Raw genomic sequence first — 21,308 nt, forward strand, 5'->3', positions numbered from 1 at the left:
AATTAAAAGAATTGATTCTTGTTGTTTTTGTTGTTGAATGAAAAATATATTTATAAAAAATAAGAGAAATTTGTCTTATCGCTCAGACTAGACTCTCACTGTATGTAGAAAGCAAAAAAGTTACATTCTGGTTCATTCCTCCAACAAAGTTCTACATGCGAAACGAAATTTGCATCTTCTTTGGTCAAGTTTAAACCAAGCTCGCATAAATTAAATAAGAATATCACAAAGAAGAAAAAACTATTAATAAAAATTAAAGATGTAAATAAAAAACTGCATTTGCCTTAGTAAATTTCTTTTAGTCGCTGCGAAAACATTCTTTCGCCGTGCAAAAACGTTTAACTCTACAAAAACGGGTTAGTATAACCGCGGCATTAGGTTTCTCCAATTAAAACAACGTAACAAAATGCTGGTATAAAGTTAATTAGTGGTCCTAAGAATACGACAAAACTTCTTAATTAGTATAATATATGTATGTATACCGAAATCCCGAAATTTTGCAATAAAAAATAAAATAAACTTATTCAAACCATAAAAACTAAAAATGAAAAGAAATGTATTTAATTTAGTTCGATAAAGTATTGTAAGTATATTTTTTCGTAGTTTTCTTTATACAAATCTTATGATTATTTACATAAATTGTATGTTAAATTTAATTAGCAATAAAAAGCTTTTAACTTTAAACAGAACTTTTTTCTCTTTCATTTACAAGGAAGCGATATCGGTAAAACTTCTTAAATATTAGATTATTACTTTTTCCGCATAAGATTATATAGCGGCAATGTTTTTTGAAATTTTTGGTTTATTTTCTGGTTTTACAAGAAGTTATACGTAAATTATTTTTTTTATTTAGTATTTAGTTTGTATTCTTTTTTTGCGTTTTATTGTAGGTATTTACTTTTAATTTTTACTTACTTTACCATTTCCTGGCGTTTGATAAGTGCAAATAAAATGGTAATTTCATACTTCCTGCAAGAATTTAAAATTTCTTCTTAAATATGCTTATATTTTTTAGTTCTTTACATGCTTTTTATGCCGATTTTCTGCATTTGATAAGATTATATATAATGCTATGTTCACATTGCCTTTAAGAAATTTTGATTTGTCTTCTGAAACTGATTTTTTTTTTACTTTTTTCTATGCTTTTGTTGTTTACCTGAATTTCAAAATGAAAGGAAAACTGTAGATAATTCTTTATTCACATCGCGTTTAAATATTAATTTCTATGAACGAATTTTAAAGTTTTTTCATCATTATTTTATTTATTTTGGTTTTTCTTTTTTAAGTTTTTTTGTTTTGATTTGTAAACGCAATTGGTAGTGTTCGTCAATTGTACAAAATTAATTCGAATTTCTACATTAACAGCAAATTTCACGAAAACAATTTAAGTGAAAAATGATTTTAATATTTTGATTTTTATATGGAAATTGACAGAAAATTAAAAATCATTTTCCACTTAAATTGCTGGTGAAATCAGCAGTAAGAGTTCGTTAGTCTCACTTAACACAAACATACAATTTTCATATAAATTGTATACTTAGAACACTTTAAAATATTACTATGTATGTATGTATGTAAGTTTGTTTGTTTCGCTTAAATTTTAAACTATCGCAATACTGTTTAGTATAATCGTAAATATTACATACATTTTTATGATATCTATGCTTACACTCCCCTTTATGAGAATGGTTAGTGAGCAATGGTGCATTATGATTCGATTTTAATTAAAACTATATAATTAAAATTAATCTTCTGCTTAACTAAATATCAGATTGGTTGTTTTTGCTTCGTCCCTATGAAGCCGAGGGTCTTAAATTATTTTTACTGTAAAAAATACGCTATGCCTGCAGCCACTGAGCTTTATTTCGCGCTATTTGAATTTTCGTTTTTTTTTTTACACTTGTCAAATGCCTTCTGCCTTCCGCGCCTAGTATGTCGCTGTTGGCCATGCAATCTTAGCGTCTATACGCTTGTACGCCAACATACAATGCTTGCCTTTGGAAGAGAAACGCACGTCCTGCGGGCATTCAACATCATTCAGCAGCGTTTCTTCGCCATCGACGAGCTTGAAGAGCGCATAGTCTTGCGGGTTTGTGATGCGCGCCTTATGCGCAATAATGCGGCACACTTCGCGTGTCGTGGTGTGTGGTCGCACGGGCAATGTACGCGTCTGCAGCGAGCCATTGCACTCGTCGGGTATGATGACGCGGAGCACCGAAGAGCAGGCGGGCAACGAAGAGGAGCGCCACTACAAGAAAAAGAAAAAATAATGTTACGATTTTTAAGATATCAGAAACCTCCGCTCTCTCCCTTCCATCTCCTCATAACGCCAATACTTACATCGAGCGAGCCTGTTCCATTTTCGTTCTCCGAAGCCATGAAGCTCTTGAGTACGTGCACTGCACTGCAGAGCGCTGTCAAGTAGTAGCCCGCCTCACCGCTCAGCAATGTCGGCTGCAGTAGTCCCCACATGAATTCAGCCTCTATTTCAGCGCCTACAAACCCACATTTGGCCACCACATACACCAATACGGGCAGAAAGTCATCGGCGCCTAGCTGTTGGCCGCGCTGACAGCCAGTTGCTTCAAAAATAGTCGAGATGACGCAGAGGAAGAGCTCTAATTTGTCCAGCGGCAGTTCGGCCTCCTGCAAGCGCTGCAACAGCGCTGAAATTATTTGCAACGAAGTTGATGATGGCGGGGTCACTGTGGCGCGTATGCCAAAATCAGTCGCGCTGCGTCCGCAGGCATATTTAACATTCTGCGCCAGCAGTTGTATGTCTTCTGAGCGCTTATAGTAGTCCACGAACATGCTGTAGAGATGTTCGCGCAGCGGCAACACAACCAGTTGATGCATCACAGTCTCGAGTATGGCGTCCAAATTGAGGAATTCGTCTGCTTTGAGGCGTGAACGCGCCGCTTCCACTTCCTGATGGAATTTACCCTCACCATGCTTCACCAGATAGTTTTTCATGCCGTTCATGAATTGACGCATGTTGCGCATAACAACCTGTGGCGCTGCCTCGCGTGACTCCTTCGTGCAGGAGATGAAATTCTCTACGTTGCGCGCAAAAGTTGAGCTCTGATCTTGAGCGAGTTGGAGTGTGCAGGCGCGCACTAGATCACCTGGTCCGCCAGTGTGCGCATTCAGCTTGTTGCGAGGATGGCCTGTGGATGAGAGAGAGAGAAAGAGTTGAAAGTTGTTGATTGGCTGTGTGGAAAATAGAACTAAGGATTTTTGCAGGGCAAGAGAGCTTTTCAAGGGCAATTATCAAGCATTGTTTTGTACTTAAACCATATTTATAGCTCGTCGCACATGTGTTTTTTAATACTAAAAATGAAAAAAAACGGAATTAAAGAAACAATTGCGTCTGTTTAGTAAACATGTGGCTTTTGTGATAAACAGCTTTACTTTGTAAATTTAAGAGGAATTAAGCATTGAATCATATTAATATAATTAAAACATTTTGCCGTCTACATATCTATCGATATCGTTACAGATATATTCACCCTCATTGAGTCGCGTCGAATGCAAGTCGTTTTTTTAGAGTCGAATCGTATTGAAAATTTCACATAATTGTCTAAAATTTCCACTCGACTAGTGTATTAAAACGGAAAAACTTGGCAGCACTGTATAGTTTTCGAAGATTTTCGTCGTTTACTTATTTCAGCACGACATTAGACAATGCCAATGTTGCCGAGTCGTACAATTTATCCCAATTTACGACTGATTTATTTCTACCAATTTTATTTACATTTATCTTTCCTATACGCACACTTTTACTTTGTTTATCGCAGTTTAGCTACCGAAACCGCAAAGTTTCTTTCCCAAAAGTATTCCTACACACATTGGTTCTTCTCTCCTTTCAACTTACCACACATTAAATGCCACAACCACAGCAATACGCGTTTAAGCGTTTCCAAACATCCGCGACGCTTCGCCCTTACAACGTAGCGTTCATCGACCGCTTGACACATTTTCCGATAGCGTCGATATAGGCGCCTATTTTGCGCCATCGTAGAACCGAATCCCTTCATTTCCGCTATATGATTTGTATTCAGCAAAATGTTTCCATAATCGTCGAGACGAAAAAACTGCTTAATATCGTAATGATCACAGCTGCTCCAGCTTGAGTGTGGACAACGATCATCCGTGCGTGCAATGAGATCACAATCAGAGGAACGTTGTGAACTATCCCGATCGGGACACATACCTATGGCGCCCATAATGGAGCTTGCCAAGGCTTCAGTCTTGAGTTGGTTGCGATTAATAGCACAGTCTTTGATTACTTGATTGTTGCTGGCGCTTACCATGGCCTTCGTCGTCGAAGTGTCGTCGAGTGAGCCTGTGAGCGCCAATTGCAGCGAAGATATACTCGAAGCGATTGTGCTTTGCGAGTTCATTTTGGAGCTATCACCCTCCATTGCTCTTCGCTTACATTTGATGTGTTGAGGTGCATCCGCTGCGCGCTCCTCATCCTCTGGCAGTAGCAAACCCATTTGGATTTTTTCGTTGAAAAAAATATCACAGAAGCGACGTTTTAATTTTTTCTTCGTTGTAGTTTCAGCGGGGTCCTTATTCTCATTGCCCATAACCTTGTTGGGCTCAATGGGCCCTGCTATCACAGTTTGCTCATCAACCGCATTGTTTTGTGTCTTATGCAACACTAATTCATCTTCAAAATCGGCTGAAAAGTAGTTTTCCATATTCGCAGGATTCGGTATGATTTCCCAATCGGACATCAGCTGCAGGAACTGTGCTTCCTCCTTATAGTTGCGCACGTGATCGGGATCTTGAAAGAATACTTCCGGATCCACAATTTCGATCTCTTTACCATCCAGCGAGCCCCAGAAATTACCGGATTCTCTTTCTGCCGTCTTCTTGATACGCTTATGTCGCTGTTCACATTGCTTTCTACTATGCGGGTTCGCGAGACTTTCGGCAGACAACTTTTTGAACCAATTCATGATTTATGCTATACCGATTTTTTCCAGCTAAAACGAATTGTCGAAAACGAAAGTTTCTCATCGACACACACGAAGGCACGGCACAAATGCGTAATTTGAATGAAGCGTCGGGAATGTGAACTGTTTTGAACTTGTAACTATTAAAATTTATTATTTAAGTGTTCAAGAACAGCCGCGAAACTGCACTTTTTTGTTTTCTTTGTCACCCGCGCTTATGTGTACGCGCAATGCGAAACGTGATCAATCAAAATTAACGAACCGTCTTTCGACGTCACACCGTTATTATAATTTCTTGCTGCTCACACGACGAACTCGAAATTATAACTGTGGCATGCCACATTAAAAGGCAGCGATTTTATAATTCAAATGTTCGCATAGCAAGGCGCTGAGTTCATTAGGAGATAGCGCTCTGCTAAACTCACAACTCTCTGCATTATCACCAAAGCGGCTTGTGCGAGTTCTGCTTTGGGAAGTAATAGAGAGAAAGTGCGTACACAAATTTAAGAATCTTAAAGAGAGCGATACTGTATTGCTTGGCTGCGGATTTCTTATCTACATACACAATCCTCATTTTAGGCCGTTTGCCGCACTTCCATCACAGCACAGCTGTCAGCTGCTACCAGGTAGATAGTTCCGTTCATGACACATTTCCCCACAGTAGCGACGCGCGTATGTATGATGAGAAAAAATGTAGCGGTTTTTATAGCTGATGCGAGGAAAATCCGTAACGAGTATTTGAGGAGGAAACAGTACAGTTGCAAGGGTTAAAATGTCACTTGAACAGGCTTAAATTTTATACAAGGCTCCTTTAGGCGTTTTAAAATTTGTTTGTTGAGCTCTAAGCCTTTTTTAATTTCCTAACCTAAAAGAGAAAGCTAACAACAATTCGCATATACCAGGCTAGACTCAGTTTAAGGTGTTTTGTTTTTTTAGATAATGTATTATTTTAATTGCTGACTTACATATTGTAAGTATATCACTGTCGATATCGGTCTTTTGTCGGCACATGCAATTGAAGCTGAAATCTAAAGCAGCTTGCGTCTCTTAGGGGTGTACTTAAACGCGTTGAGTTTTTCTTTTTTATTTCAATTGGGATATTTTCTTCAACTCCGAGATCTCGAAATTTTCCTTAATCTGTTTTCACATTCTCTCTTCTCGTCGGTACTGGTGCAGTGACGACCATTAGAGGGAGCTTAAGAGGCTTCGCCCGCGGGATATATTTTGGCCGTGACTGTGCATGTGGAAAAATCACTTTTATAGCAGAGCTTATGGACTAGCAAAACCAAAGTCACGAAAAGCCACTGGAATTATCCAAAGTTGGCCATAAGACTGCGACCGCTTAGACAAACATAGACTTAACTACCGCTGTGTACACTTTAAAGCGCAGTTACACCTTGCCTAGAACTGTTTGCAAGGTTACGATTTTAGTCCAAATTTCTGTCAAGAAAGAAGATAAGATAAGTATTTTACATCCGCCGCGAGAAATATGTATCATATTTCGCATGGACCGCACCTCTTTCTGCTCGGCGTATTGAATATTTGGTCCGCTTTCCCTATAAAAGTTGGGCACCCTGAAATTGTGCATATGGAAACTGTGCATACGAAATAATGCATATGAAAAAAACCGAAATAATGCATATATGCACAGTTTCGGTTGAAAACCGCAATAATGCATATTAGAAAAACCGAAATTATGCATATGCACTCTTTCGTTTGAAAACCGAAATAATGCATATGAAAAAAACCGAAATAATGCATATATGCACAGTTTCGGTTGAAAACCGCAATAATGCATATTAGAAAAACCGAAATTATGCATATGCACTCTTTCGTTTGAAAACCGAAATAATGCATATGAAAAAAACCGAAATAATGCATATATGCACAGTTTCGGTTGAAAACCGCAATAATGCATATTAGAAAAACCGAAATTATGCATATGCACTCTTTCGTTTGAAAACCGAAATAATGCATATGAAAAAAACCGAAATAATGCATATATGCACAGTTTCGGTTGAAAACCGCAATAATGCATATTAGAAAAACCGAAATTATGCATATGCACTCTTTCGTTTGAAAACCGAAATAATGCATATGAAAAAAACCGAAATAATGCATATATGCACAGTTTCGGTTGAAAACCGAAATAATGCATATGAAAAACCCGAAGTAATGCATACATGCACAGTTTCGGTTTAAAACCGAAATAATGCATATGGTAAAAACCGAAATAAAGCATACATGCACAGTTTCGGTTGAAACCGAAATAATGTCTAAATGCACAGTTTCCATATGCGCAATTTCGGTTGTTATGAAGGCATAAGTCTGCCTAGAACGTGCTGATGGTACGATACAACACTATCTAAAAAGTTCATACTTGCGTCGAACTTCTTTTAACCAAAAACTACAGCATCAAAATGGTGAAAGCACTAGGCTCTTCAGATTTGACAGCCAGTATGTTAATCTTTCTTGATTCCGAAGCATGAAATCTAGATTTGAGTACCAGTCTTCAAACGAGCTAGAGCAAAGAAGGAAATGTTGTTCCAAATTATTAGATGGAATATTGTAAATAAGAACATCCCTACTATAGGAGTCATTGAAAGCGTTTGCGAAATCATTACTATTTTATTGACTTCTGTTGGCGGCAAAACATATAAAGATAATATATGAAATTAATTGTTAAATATGTACATATTTATGTGTTCATTAGGCATATGGAGTTTTTTAAATTAAACATTCCTAGGAGACGAGGATGAGGATTGATGAAAAACAAACAAAATTTGGTACAAAGAGTTCCCACAGGGAACATCGAGAAAGAAAAAAATTTGTAGTGGAGAAAATATACGTACATATGAACTATATATGAAAAATTCCATGAACTCTTTCTAAGATTCAATTTTTTTTTATTCAGTTGAAATTGTGACAACACGTTACCTTTGTAGGTTTTTCAGCATGCGCCTAATGGCTAGATGAAAAAATTTCAAAATTACAAACAAAAAAATGCATACACATGGAAAGTTCCATGTCAACCGAATAATCATGCGATCCAAAATTGAATTATTAATTTTCTTTTTGATTCGGTTGAAATTTTGACAAAGCGTTATTTTCGTAATTTTTATCATGTGCCTAATGTATCTACATGTATATGCACTATGGTGGTCCTTAAAAATATCAACATTATGTGTCACCCTTTTATTCTACATACAAAATAAAGCCAAATAAAAAATATTAGGGGTCTCTATCAGGGTTTAAAAAATTGTATCTTTCTTAAATCGTAAAAATTCGAACCAATTTTGATATAGACGTGATTTTATGACTTTATATGAATATGTTTCAATAATATGCAAAATTGATCAGATTTCAAGTCAAGAATTTGTAAATTTTTTTTCCAATTTGAAATTTGATTATGAACCTTTTCAAATTTGTTTAGTTTTAAAAAATTTGTTTATACGTAGACAAAAAAAAATTTTGGCGGATGGCTTTATTTCGCACGTAGAACAAAACAAAGGGGTGTCCCATTCGAAATTGATATGTTAAAATTTTAAGGACCACCATAATATACGCACACGAATATTTTTGCATGCATTCAAATTCGCCCATAAGAGACTTACATACATATATACATATATACATGTACATGTCTCTATGCAATTTAAGTGGGTTAAAAGGAAATGAGTAGCAATAACTTGGATGTTAAGCCAAATGCCGCTTATTGCATGAGTCAAGAAGTGCTCATTCATACTCACATACATAATTAATTGTAGTTATATGTACATGTATGTACTTGTATATACGAGTAATCATACATAAATACGTACTCATGCAAATTACTTATCTTAGTTAGAAGATTTATGCTTTATTATTTGCACTGTATGCACGAATGCGTTCAGAGCTAATTATAGTTGCCATACGCAATGTAAATACATATGTACATACATACATATGTACGTATAAAACATAGTACCTAATTTGACGCTTATTTAGAACGAGGTTAGAAATACGATAAAAACAATATTTTGAAGCTTAATATGGAAGTATTTGGAAAGAGTTATGAAGAAAGAGAGTGACCAAGAATTGCTTGAAGTTGAAAGTGAGGAGTAGCTAAACAACCTAACTTTTGTGAGCTAACTATTATTTCATTATGTTAAAAAGAGCAAAGAAAAGGGGAAAAAGTTGTGAGTGGATACTTTCTTCCTTATTACTCGTATCTAAATCCGCCGCTGTGGCTGAGGACCTGGGTTCGATTGCTGTTCCGAAGGATATCGAAATAAGAAAAAGCTTTTTGTTTTCTAACAGCGGTAGGAAATGGCAAACCTTCGGTGTATTTTTGTTATGAAAAAACCTTATAAATCCATTTACCGTTCGGAGGCGGTGATGAACTGTTCAAAGCAATGAAAAGCTGCTATAAAAAAAAAAACTAGGCATGGAAAAGGCGCCCGCAGAATCGATTCTTGACTTCGGAATCGACTTTCCGGTTTTTGATTCTTAAGGTCGATTAATCACCTCTGAAATTACAAAAAAATTAATACTTACTTTTAGTAAGTAATGAACATAAAATTACTATTTTTAATAATCCAAAAAATTAAATTTTATCAATTAATTGCAATATGAAATTATTAAGAAAGCCACATATACTCATCGACTGATTTGTAAATTTTTGAGCAGCCAGTGGAGCCATTATAAAATTATCTGTAGTATTGAAGGCTTCTTGCTGAATGCCGTTTATTTAATACGATGTTTCCACGCTTCGTAATTCGCTCTCTAAGTAATTCGCTAAGTAATTCGTGAATTACCCTGTTTCCACGACACATATTAGTCATTCGTTTGGCAGCTGTAGTTCTTGTTCTTGTTCTTCGATATTTATTATTATTTTTGTGTACTGCAAATATCGAATATGGAGCTAAAATTTAAGTTATCACCAACAATATTAATATATATAGAGAATATTTTATTAATATTATTCGACAACTAGAAAAAGTGCCAGCAAATGGGACCAGGCCGGTGAAAACTTCGGTATATTTCCGATAAATATTAGAGAAGGCACCGATTCGTTCGTCATTCGCATGTTAATTCGATCTGAATTACCTACAAATGAGGTAATTCGGTCTCAAAATTTTGTATGGCGAATTACGTAATTCGGAAGTTAATTGGCAAGACGAATGACGAATGGGAGAGCGAGTTACGAATAAGAGCGCAAATTACGAATCGTGGAAACATCGTATAAATGTTGTATTGCCATATTTTGAATATTACATAATTGAAGTGGATTGAAGTGGTGAAATGACACTGCTAACCACTACAACACAGCGGGCGCAAATAGATGCTTAGTACAAAAAAGTCAAAAAGTCGTTGATAGTCAACCTGAGGCGACTGAAGTCGATTCCAAAAAGTCGATTTTTGACTAAAGTCAGAGTCGACTTTTCCATCCCTAAAAACACTACCAAAGTGTTAAAACAAAACATCGGTTTTTCAAATTGATCTATGCGAAATTCCCAAAATATTCACTCAAATCACTCAAGTTGTTATCCGCTCCACCTTTTTTACATACATCAAACAATTACCAACGCTGTAGCGTCAAATGTCTACATTTCAAACTTACACAGCGATCCTTTTTTGCTATACGATCACGCAACGGTAGCGTGATAATATCCTTGCTGTGCAAGTGTTGTTGTTAAGGTTAAGACGTACTCGTATGTACACATGTATGTATGTATGTATTTTAGTTCCGGCTCAGCTTACCTTAGACTCTGGTCTGTGGCAAATTGCGCAGTTGCCGCAAGGCTGACTTGCTACCTAAATACATACATACCTTTGCTTGGGGAGTGTGCATGCGTTCTGTACTGGTGATTCTCAATTTCTTAACTCTCTTTTGCTGTCTTTCTCTCTTTATTCTTCTTAGTCGAAATTCGCAACCTTAGCAAAAATAAGTCCAAGTGTAAAAGTACAGTAGGTCACTTTGAACTATGTACATATATGTATGTATGTGTATAGTTTTGCCTTGCGCATGTCGCTCAGTGGAGCGTGGCTGCCACGCTGTCTATCGCATTTGGTCGCTCTAACGGCCTATCTACATACATATATATATGAATCGAACTACATATATCTGTAAATTTTGTATATAGAAAATTGTCTAGTTGGACTGGATTGGAAAATTGCTGATGCAATAATGGCAATGCATTGAGTAAGCACACGTTTGTAATTTTCTAAAACGCAATTTTTCGAGATCCTTGCTTTGTTGGTATTTTTTTTACATGATTACTTAGAAAATTATATAAGAAATTACGTAAGAAATGAAATACATAAATCAAAGTGATTATTTTTAACTGACTTATTAAAAACAAAATGGGGAACAGTTTATGTGTATAATTCTAAGTAGTTTGCGTTAGTAAAAAGTAGGCTTTGCATTTGTTTTAAATTTTTTATAGTATCTCGCTAATGTACATATATTTGGAGTTATGTATAAAACAAATATTTTGACGCATTTTGCTAATTTCAAAGAAGGCGCAACAAAGATATCGTAAATAAATATTTTTTACATTTCATACAGCGTATCATATTTAAAAAAAAATATTTATGAATTAACAAAAGTTTAGTGAACTTTTCGCACCTATATACATAGCTGTGTATTTTTTACACGTACCTCGGCTTAAATAGGCACTAAAGTATTTTTTGTTTTAAGTTTAATACCTGTGCAAATTTGCCAAGGCCATAAAATTTGTTTTTTCAATCCCCTTGGTGGATCTCAAAATCTAATCTCTAATATTTATATGAGGCTGTACTTTTATAATAATAAAGCGCCTTATATAAATGAGTGACAATATTTACCACACTATATTTATGTACGTATGCAAGTGTATGTACACAGACGGTACGGCTATCAGCTTAACTTTTGCAGTTATCAGCACGTTTTTAGGCATTGAGATATCAGACTGCAAAATAATTAGCTCAGGTAAATGTTGAACAGCATGATAGCTTTATTATGGAGAAACCTGTGGTTTTTAGTTTACAAAATACAGTGGCATGCACAAAATAAAATATTGCCTCTCAAATAAATATTCTTTTACTTAAATTTTTGTATACTTGAGGTATTTAAGTTTTTAAGTTAATTTTTTATCATATTTATTTTATCTTTGCTTTTATTTTTAAAATTAAATTTAAAAAATTTGATTTTATTGATTTTTGGTTTAGTTTACTTTAGTTTTTTAACTTTAACTTTATGTAATTTTTGATATTTTTTGTTTTATTTCTCGAACTTAATTAAATTTTTAATATTGTTCTTGAGCTTTGTACCACGGAAAAATGGAAAAAGTAACAAAGTCTAAGCGGTAGAAGTTATAGCAGCTATTTCGGAGATCACCACATCTCTTCATCAGACTTCTTTTTTCTAGACTTCAGCAGGGATCGAACCCGCGTCATCCATTTTTCCTAATAAACATAATCGTGGTACAAAGCTCAATAACAATATTAGAAATAAAATGTTAATATCCCACAATAACATTGACCAATTCAATAATTGAATTTCGTTTAATTCTATTAATTTTTTTTTAATATCTGTTTTATTTTACTCCACAAAATTAATTTGATTTTTGAATTAGATATAATTTGGTTTTAGTATATAGTATTTAATTTTTTATATCATTTCATTTTATTTTACTATTTAAAATTTTTTGATTTTATTTTGTTTTAATTTGTATTATTTTTATAATTAAGTAACTTAATTAAAATAAATTTGCTTTATTTTTTTTTTTAGTTTAACTTTGTCATATTTGTTTGTAATTTTTTTTTTTCATTTGGTTTACCGTATTAATTTAACCAATTTTTTAGTTTAAATTAGTATATTGTATTTAATCCTATTTAAATTTTTTTATTTTATTTTATATTACATTATTGTATTTTACTTTATTATTTATTTTATTTTAATCTGAATTCTAAATTTAATTAACTTTTTAACTTCAATTTATTTTTGCTTTTAAGCATTTTATTATTTTAAATTTTATTTTATATCACTTCTTTTTAGTTTGCAATATTTTAATTAACTTTTAATTAATATTATCTTTATTTAATTGAAGTTTATTTTATTTTGCATTTATTTTTAAAATCACATGTTTGATTTAAATTTATTTATTTTTTTAATTCATTTAGTTTTAGCTTGGTTTGTTATAATGTTCATTAAATTTTTATTTTATTATACGCATTTTAATTTTTCATTTGTTGTTCAGTTATATTTTTATTTTTTAACTAATTTTTTATAATCATTAGATTATTTCGTAATTAAGATTTTTTACAATGTATGTAGTATTTAATTTTTTCAATATTCTTATCAAATTTTAATTGAATCTTAAGTGATTTCATTAGACATACATATATACAAATTTATAATTGAATGTTGATTGGTTGTATTGATTGATAAGACCGCTCGCATTTAGTGAGAATCGTTCGCACAGTTTAAACCCATATACAAATGCACATTTTACATTAGGATGGTCCTTAATATACGAAAATCTATATTTTGTATGAGACACCTCTTTATTTTCTTCTATGTACAATATAAAGACTTAAACGGGAATTTCAAAGCTTTTAAACACATTTTATGGATCAATAACAAGAATTGAAACAATTTTAATCCCATGACTTTGACATTTATTGAAAACTATTTGTATATAAATATATGTAAGTGCAGTATTTTCATTTAAAACTATTCTACGTTCTAAATAACGCTGCTTTACAAATAATTATCTGTCTTGAAAAAAATACTAACAAACTCATTTAAAGGGGAAAGTTAGTATGGACCATATTAAAAACACAATTTTTAAGTTTTTTTCTATGAGCAGGTTTTGGGATAATGCTATTTTCGTGTTTTCGAGATATGGTTTCCATCCCTGAGTCAATTCTTGTCGACTTCTTGCGATTGTAAAAAAAGCAAAAAAAAAAAAAATCAAACACCGAACTCTAAAAATTATTTTAAAATTTAGAAATATTGTACCAATTTTAGAGGTTGATATCTTAAGAACCTCTAAAAATTATTTAAAAATTTAGCATTTTTGTACAAAATTTAGATGTTGATATTTTAAGAACCACCCTATACATACTTATGTGGGGTATGCATTTTGCCCCTTTTCTACATAATACATACTCAAGACTTTATGTACATGCATGTCGGACGTCTCTAAAACGCAAGGTCTTTTCCAGAAAAAAAGCATGGTATGTGCATAAATATGTAAATACGTATTTCTATTAAATTTGTTTCTTTATTTTCTTAGTTAATTATGATTATTGCAAATTGTTGGCTTTTCATAATCCAGCTACAGTTTTTAGTTGATTGTTTTACTCAATAAGTAATTATAAAACTGATTTCATTGAATAATTAAATATGAACTTTAGTGTGTGATGTTGACACACTTTTCCAGCGCATGAGTTTTAGTTCATGAATACGTGTGAAAATATATAAATCTATGTATGTCTAGGCAATAGGCTAGTGCTTCTATATATGTATATAAATATTTTCATCTCCATTTCATAGGTATACATATGTACATAAATATGTATGTAATATTCGCATTAGAATTTAGCTAGTTTATATTTTTATAGGTATTCACGACAAATTGCCAATGTTAAATTACAAATGTACTATTATGTATGTATCAACGCGCGTCTATGGCTTGATAACAAATCTATTCACAGCGATTTTTATACATACGCTTTTACAAAATTGCATCATAAGTCTGCAATTAAATCAATATTAGATATGATCGTTCAGTTGTCTGGTATTTGACAAATATTGTCTAGACATGGCTGTCGAAGAATATGTTTCAGCATTTATGTACTTAGTATATGTAATTTGTAATTTTTATTTTTGAATGTACACAAGAATTTGTCCAACACTTTGTCTCCCTCACACTCTTCCAAAAATCTGTCGCCTGAACCGATTTTAATTAATACTCATTACATGAATTCTTCTCGAGTCGATTTAAAACTTTTTCTCATCCATTACTTAAGACAAAGACTACGTGATACGCGAGGTAAACGTTCCTAAAGGAGATAGTTAATGGTTTATGTACATTGTATATCAGTGGCTGGAGAAGGCAGACATCTTTGACTGCAGTTACTATGTACGGAAATCATACTATTGCAACTTCCTATGTATTTTTTTATTTTTTGTCGGAACCAGGCAGAAAACAACGCGTGCAGAAAATAGCGGTCAGACTACATGCCGTCCATTTTACTGTTTTCATGTCCCTTTTACGAATAAACCTATGCGATTGTTGCGCGTCAAAGAGCTCAGATGTTCGTTTCTCAAGACATCGCGGTCAAATGCAGTATTTATTCCACCATCTCATCCTCTTCAAGGCAGGATGGGCAAATGGAGTTGTCATATACGCCTATCACAATCAGGGGTTTGTGCCACGTGAAGTGACCAGTCATCAGTCAAACAAGTTGTCCGCAGTCCCGTCATCAGTGAGGGCAAAAACTAAATGGTCTTTCTGAGATTGAAGGAGTTTTGCCCACCTGTATCCCCTCAATGAGACTTGCATTGCCGAACTACTTAGTTTGGAAGCAGTTAGAAGGCTAGCCAATGCCTTAAGTGCAGCTTGGATGTCACTATAGACACGTAAACTCCTTCCCCTCCACCTATTTTCCAACACGTAGTCCATGGCCTTGACCTTAGCCTGGAAGATCGAAGCATACGCCCCAAGATAAAAGTGAAATTTATCCCCGTTAACTTTGAGGAAGACTCCAGATCCTGTCCCAGGGTCAATTTTGGAGCCATCAGCGAAGATTCGATAATGTGTCAGTCAGGGCTCAGTGCTGGTATTAAACCAACATTCAGCCTCAGGCAATTCAACATTATAGAATCTCTTCAAAAAAGGCAATGGCGGCGTACTATCCTATGGCATTGAAAAGACACAAGTGCTTAAATCTCTGCCGCCAGCAATTTCCACCACGCCGCACTCAGTGTTATACCAACATCCGGTTCTTTTTAGTGTGCAGGTGGCCTTTAAGGATCCCCCACGTATGAAGACACAAAGTGACGGCAAATGCAGCAGTACATCAAGAGCAGTGCCAGGTGTTGTAAAGAAAGCACCCGTACATCACACGGCAATAGTTCTTTGAAGTTTAGTAAGCAAACTTTCCACGCTATTGATTTTGAGAGTCTCATCCACCATACCACTGATGCATAGCTGATTATGGGTCTGGACATAGAGGTATAAGTCCAGAGGATTCCCTTTGGTGATAGACACGTTTCGCTAAAGACCTGTTTACATTTTCAAAAATGCCGTCAATACTTTGGAGATCTTGTAAGCAGTGCGCGCTTCCACTCCGCAAGACCCGGGTTCAAACCCTGGTCAAAGCAACATCGCAAAAATATAGAAAAAAGGTTTTTTCTTAACAGCGGTCGTCCGTCGGNGACAATATCAAGGCGCACGCCACAAGTCGGAGGAGAAGCTCGGCCAAACACTAACATATGTGTAAGCGCCAATCTATTATTATTATTATTATTGCAGCTCTCACCTCGTCTTGGTCATTAAATGCACTTCGATGGCGCCACGTGTTCTCTCCAAATCTGAATTGTACTCTTGTTATCAGCTAAAAGATTTCTATTATCATGTTTGCAGGTCTTGCAGGTATTTTGACCATTTGGTCCTTGCCACATTTTATAGTAGAATGCCTGTCAGCATATCAAGCTCTTCGCACTCACGCCTTTCTGCCTCACGTTTCCTCGGTCCTTCCCCTTCTCACGGTATCGCACAATAGTCACTCTTTTAGCAATTTGCTGCAGGATGGCTTTGTTTGTAGCGTGTATTTCTGCAGCAACGACACGCCACATTTCGTCTTACCACTGGTTCCTCACTCGAAGACTATAGAGGAAAATTATGATTCTGAGATTTCTTAAGAAAAAAAAATTCTTTCAAAACTGCGCCTAAATTATCTGGATTCTGGAAAATAAAGAAAATATCAAGTGAACTTTTTGAAATGCGGGTTATTCGTTATACGGAAAATGGTGACTGGACTCTAATGTTTCCTTATCTCTACTTTTTCTGCAAAAATCGTTATGCTACATGGTTTGCTGTCTAATGCCATGCTAGGAATATTTCCTACACTGATTCCTTATTTCTCGGAACACTGTGTTTCGGAACCCAGCATAGATTATTGAAAGCAGATATATAGACCTCAACTTACGAGAGTCTATAGTACTCTAAAAGTTTACTGAGAGAGTAAGCTAGATTCTGTTCTGATATCCGTTTCGGAACAGTCTGTTAAGATAAAAATTTGAAATGCACACTGATTGGAACGATGTCAGATTCTCAGTCGTTCCTTCCCAACTCTGTCTAAGGTTAAGGCAGGACACCTGCTTCGTCATCCACGTTATTAGTTGCGTCTACTTAGCATTTGCAATGCAGTGTAATGGAATTGTGGGTGTCCGAAAAAACTAAAAACAAATTTTTCTAAGCGCTCAGGCCGTATGTCCATTGTACTTAAGGCCAAGTGAAATGATTCAGAGGAAGGGGCTATATGGTGGGGGGTGGAAATGCATTGCTAATCTGCAAACTTACCAGACTCCTTTATGAATTTTAGTAGTTTGTTGAGAGCAACAGAATGTACCTCGTCCATTCTCAGTACATCCGACCTAAAAATGCACCGTCCGAGTTCGGCGAAGGCCGGACAGGCGGCGATGATGCCTATGATGACCATATGTCGCACCCCTGGATTATGCCCTATAATCTGTCCTATAAGGGCTCGTAGATCACTATCTCTTTGTTTAAGAACGAATTTTGGCTACCACCCTGTCAGCCTTTTCAGGAAACACTTCTTTATTTTGCAGGTGTCAATAGTGCCCCAACGGCTCTCATGAGTTTTGTTTATGAGATCTTTATGCACCCGATCGTTCCCGCTATGCTTGGCCCTAAAATTCTTCTTCTTCTTTTTTGGCGCTGTAACCGCCTAAGCGATTTTGGCCGAGTTCAGCAAAGCACGCCAGTCGTTTCTCCTCTGTGCCAACTGACGCCAATTGGAAACGCCAAGAGAAGCCAAGTCCTTCTCCACCTGATCTTTCCAACGCAGTGGGGGCCTCCCTCTTCCTCTGCTACCACCAGCGGGTGCCGAGTTGAATACTTTCAGAGCTGGAGCGTCGGTGTCCATTCGAACGACGTGGCCAAGCCAGCGGAGCCGCTGTATTTTAATTCGCTGCACTATGTCCATGGCGTTGTAAAGCTCATACAGCTCATCGTTCCATCGTCTGCGGTACTCGCCGTCGCCAACGCGTAAAGGCCCGTAAATCTTCCGCAAAATCTTTCTCTCAAACACTCCAAGAGCCGCCTCATCGGATGTTGTCATTGTCCATGCTTCTGCGCCATATACCAGCACGGGCATGATGAGTGACTTATAGAGCGTGGTTTTCGTATGTCGAGAGAGGACCTTACTCCTGAATTGCCGACTCAGTCCAAAGTAGCACTTGTTGGCAAGAGTGATTCTGCGTTGGATTTTAATGCTGACATTATTATCGGTGTTAATGCTGGTTCCCAAGTAAACGAAATTCTCTACTTTCTCGAAATTGTAACTGTCTACAGTGACGTGGGTGCCAAGGCGCGAATGTGCTGACTGTTTGTTTGATGACAGGAGATACTTCGTCTTGTCCTCGTTTACAACCAGACCCATTCGCTTTGCTTCCCTATCCAACTTGGAAAAGGCAGAACAGACTTCGCGGTTTTTGATGTGATCAGCATAAGCCAGCAATTGCACGCTCTTGTAATAAATTATTCCTGTGCGGTTCAGTTCTGCAGCTCTTATTATCTTCTCCAACATCAGATTAAAGAAGTCACATGAAAGGGAGTCGCCCTATCTGAGAACCCCGTTTTGTGGCGAACGGCTCGGAGAGGTCTTTCCCAATTCTGACGGAGATGGTGGTATTGCTCAACGTCATTTTACACAGCCTATGAGTTTTGAGGGGATGCCAAATTCAGACATAGCGGCGTATAGGCAACTCCTTTTAGTGCTGGCAAAAGCGGCTTTAAAGTCGACAAATAGGTGGTGAGTGTCGATCCTTTTCTCGCGGGTCTTTTCCAAGATTTGGCGTATGTGAATACCTGGTCTATGGTGGATTTGCCAGGTCTAAAGCCACACTGATAAGGCCCAATCAGTTCATTGACGGTGGGCTTCAGTCTTTCACACAATACGCTCGATAAGACCTTGTAACCTATGCTTAGAAGGCTGATTCCCGCGGTAGATGGCGCGAATGGCGGGGTCACCTTTCTTGTGGAATGGGCAGAGCACACTTAAATTCCAGTCGTCGGGCATGCGTTCATCTGACCATATTCTGCACAAGAGTTGATGCATGCACCTTATCAACTCCTCGCCGCCGTACTTGAATAGCTCAGCTGGCAGGCTGTCAGCTCCAGCGGCTTTGTTGTTTTTCAGCCGCGTTATTGTATACGTACCTCGTCATAGTCAGGCGGGGAACGTCGACTCCGTCATCATCGACTGCGGGCTCGGGTTCTTCTTCTCACAACTTTCCGTGCTGCTACCATTTAGTAGGGCGGAAAAGTGTTCCCTCCATAATTTAAGTATGCTCTGGACACCAGTTACTAGGTTGCCATTATTGTTCTTACAGGAGTATGCCCCGGTCTTAAAACCTTCCGTAAGTCGCCTAACTCTCTGGNGTTGGCCAGCATTTCAAGCTCTTCGCACTCACGTATTTCGGCCTCTCTCTTCTTATTGCGGCAAATACGTCTCGCTTCCCTCTTCAGATCCCTATAGCGGCCCCACATAGCGCGCGTTGCGCCCGATCGCAGCGTGGCCTTGTAGGCGGCATCTTTTTTCTCTGCAGCTTCCTCACACTCCTCATCCCTAAAATTGGATCCTGTCAAATTAGGCGCTCCAGATAAACGCAGTGCGCCAATTCATCAGTCAGTTTAAGCTCATTCCATTTGTAACGGAGTTTAGCCCCAACTTACGTTCCTGAAATATCTTTGAAGAGCTACGAGCGGTTTCAAGGGCTTTTAGAGCATCTTGGCTGTCACTGCTGATCCTGATTTTATGTCCGCGATGCGGATATTGCTCTGACAACCTTCTGAACAACTCTCTGTACCCAGAACTCCAAAAGAATGCAGTCGACACATCGTTTTCATTGCCTCCTCTTGGATCGCTAAATCCAACTTCAACAAATCATTAAGAGTCGGGACTGACGTTGTACTGATGGCGCCGTAATGCCTATACATACGCTCCTTTGTAGCCTGTTTAATCACATAAGCCGTGGTTTTGACCATGGTTCTGCGCCACCATACTACAGCAGAATACGTGACGATTGGCCCGGCTAGAGCTATGTACATATATCCAAAATACCATAGCCGATCTCTGACCTCAGATCTTGCTTAAGGTTCTTCGACACTGTCCGAAAACTTTTAGCGCTTGATTTATCTTTAGCACGACGTGAGTTTTCCATGTCAGCTTCGTATCTAGAGTTACGCCTAGATATTTCACATCCACGGAAAGACTAAGGTTTACGCCTCTAAGCACTGGAAGGTTCAGATCTTCCAATTTTCTTTTCTGCATATACAAAACTAGCGTTGTCTTGATGGGATTGACAGCAAGACCCTGTAGAGTGCACTATTCATTAATCTTATTCAGGATTCTGTGTCTTAACACAAACCTCTCTGAGAGATTTACCTGATGGCAGTGCACAAACATCATCCGCGTAAGTGTGGATGTGAACGAAGTCTTGCATTTCTCTTAGTAGGGAGTCCACTACCAAACACCACAAGAGATATGAGAGCACCGTGCCCTGTGGGAATCTTCTTCCAACCTCTGCCATGGTATATATGTAGCAGGGACGTGAACCGGATGAAAAATTTGGTCGGCTCGGTTCGAACCGTTTTTGCACTTTGGATTGGTTCGTCAAAGCGGGTTTTTAGTCTTTGCACCGGGGTATCGGTTCGATTCAACGGTTGGGGGAAAAAAAATAAAAAATCACGCGAAAGTTTAAGGGTCAAGTATCAAGTGCAACAACACGCAAGGTTAAGGGCAAAGTGTCTGTCAAATTAGATGGGTTGCCTTTACATTTGATATTGCCAAATGGTAAACAAACATGGTAGTTAAATATTACCACATTTAACAAAAAGAAAAAAATTTGTTGAAACGAACCTTCAAACCTTTATGAGAAGTGGCGGTTTTCCGGTTCAAACCCGGTTCACGTCCCTGGTGCAAAAGCTAGCTTCATCCCTCACGGTCAGCAATCTTCTAGATAACATGATGGTTTCGTCTAGTCCATGTCATAGAGTCAAAGCTAAGCATTTGCGTTTAGTAATCTCCCTGCTTCTGCGCTGGGTATAAAAGTAAAGAAATATA

The 21,308-nt window shown here is 36.9% G+C and overlaps 1 protein-coding gene across 2 annotated transcripts in view; it reads right to left on the reverse strand.

Moving 5' to 3' along the window:
* Window positions 1–665: 665 nt before the first annotated feature.
* spri (Src homology 2 domain-containing protein sprint) overlaps window positions 666–21,308 on the reverse strand; it is a 28,113-nt gene continuing 7,470 nt past the window's right edge. The window contains exons 1-3 of one of the 2 annotated variants that reach the window (XM_017627696.1): window positions 3,875–6,109; window positions 2,341–3,167; window positions 666–2,248 (exon numbers count right to left, since the gene is read on the reverse strand). In XM_017627696.1, the coding sequence (XP_017483185.1) occupies window positions 1,928–2,248; window positions 2,341–3,167; window positions 3,875–4,967 (2,241 nt within the window). In that variant the 5' untranslated portion in view covers window positions 4,968–6,109 and the 3' untranslated portion in view covers window positions 666–1,927. Of the gene's footprint in view, window positions 2,249–2,340; window positions 3,168–3,874; window positions 6,110–21,308 lie in introns of those variants that run through there. The other variant, XM_017627695.1, reaches the window with a different exon arrangement.

This window comes from Rhagoletis zephyria, unplaced genomic scaffold (genome assembly GCF_001687245.7).
Source record: "Rhagoletis zephyria isolate East Lansing unplaced genomic scaffold, Rhagoletis_zephyria_1.1 Rzeph_scaffold_05400, whole genome shotgun sequence".
NCBI classification, from domain to species: domain Eukaryota; kingdom Metazoa; phylum Arthropoda; class Insecta; order Diptera; family Tephritidae; genus Rhagoletis; species Rhagoletis zephyria.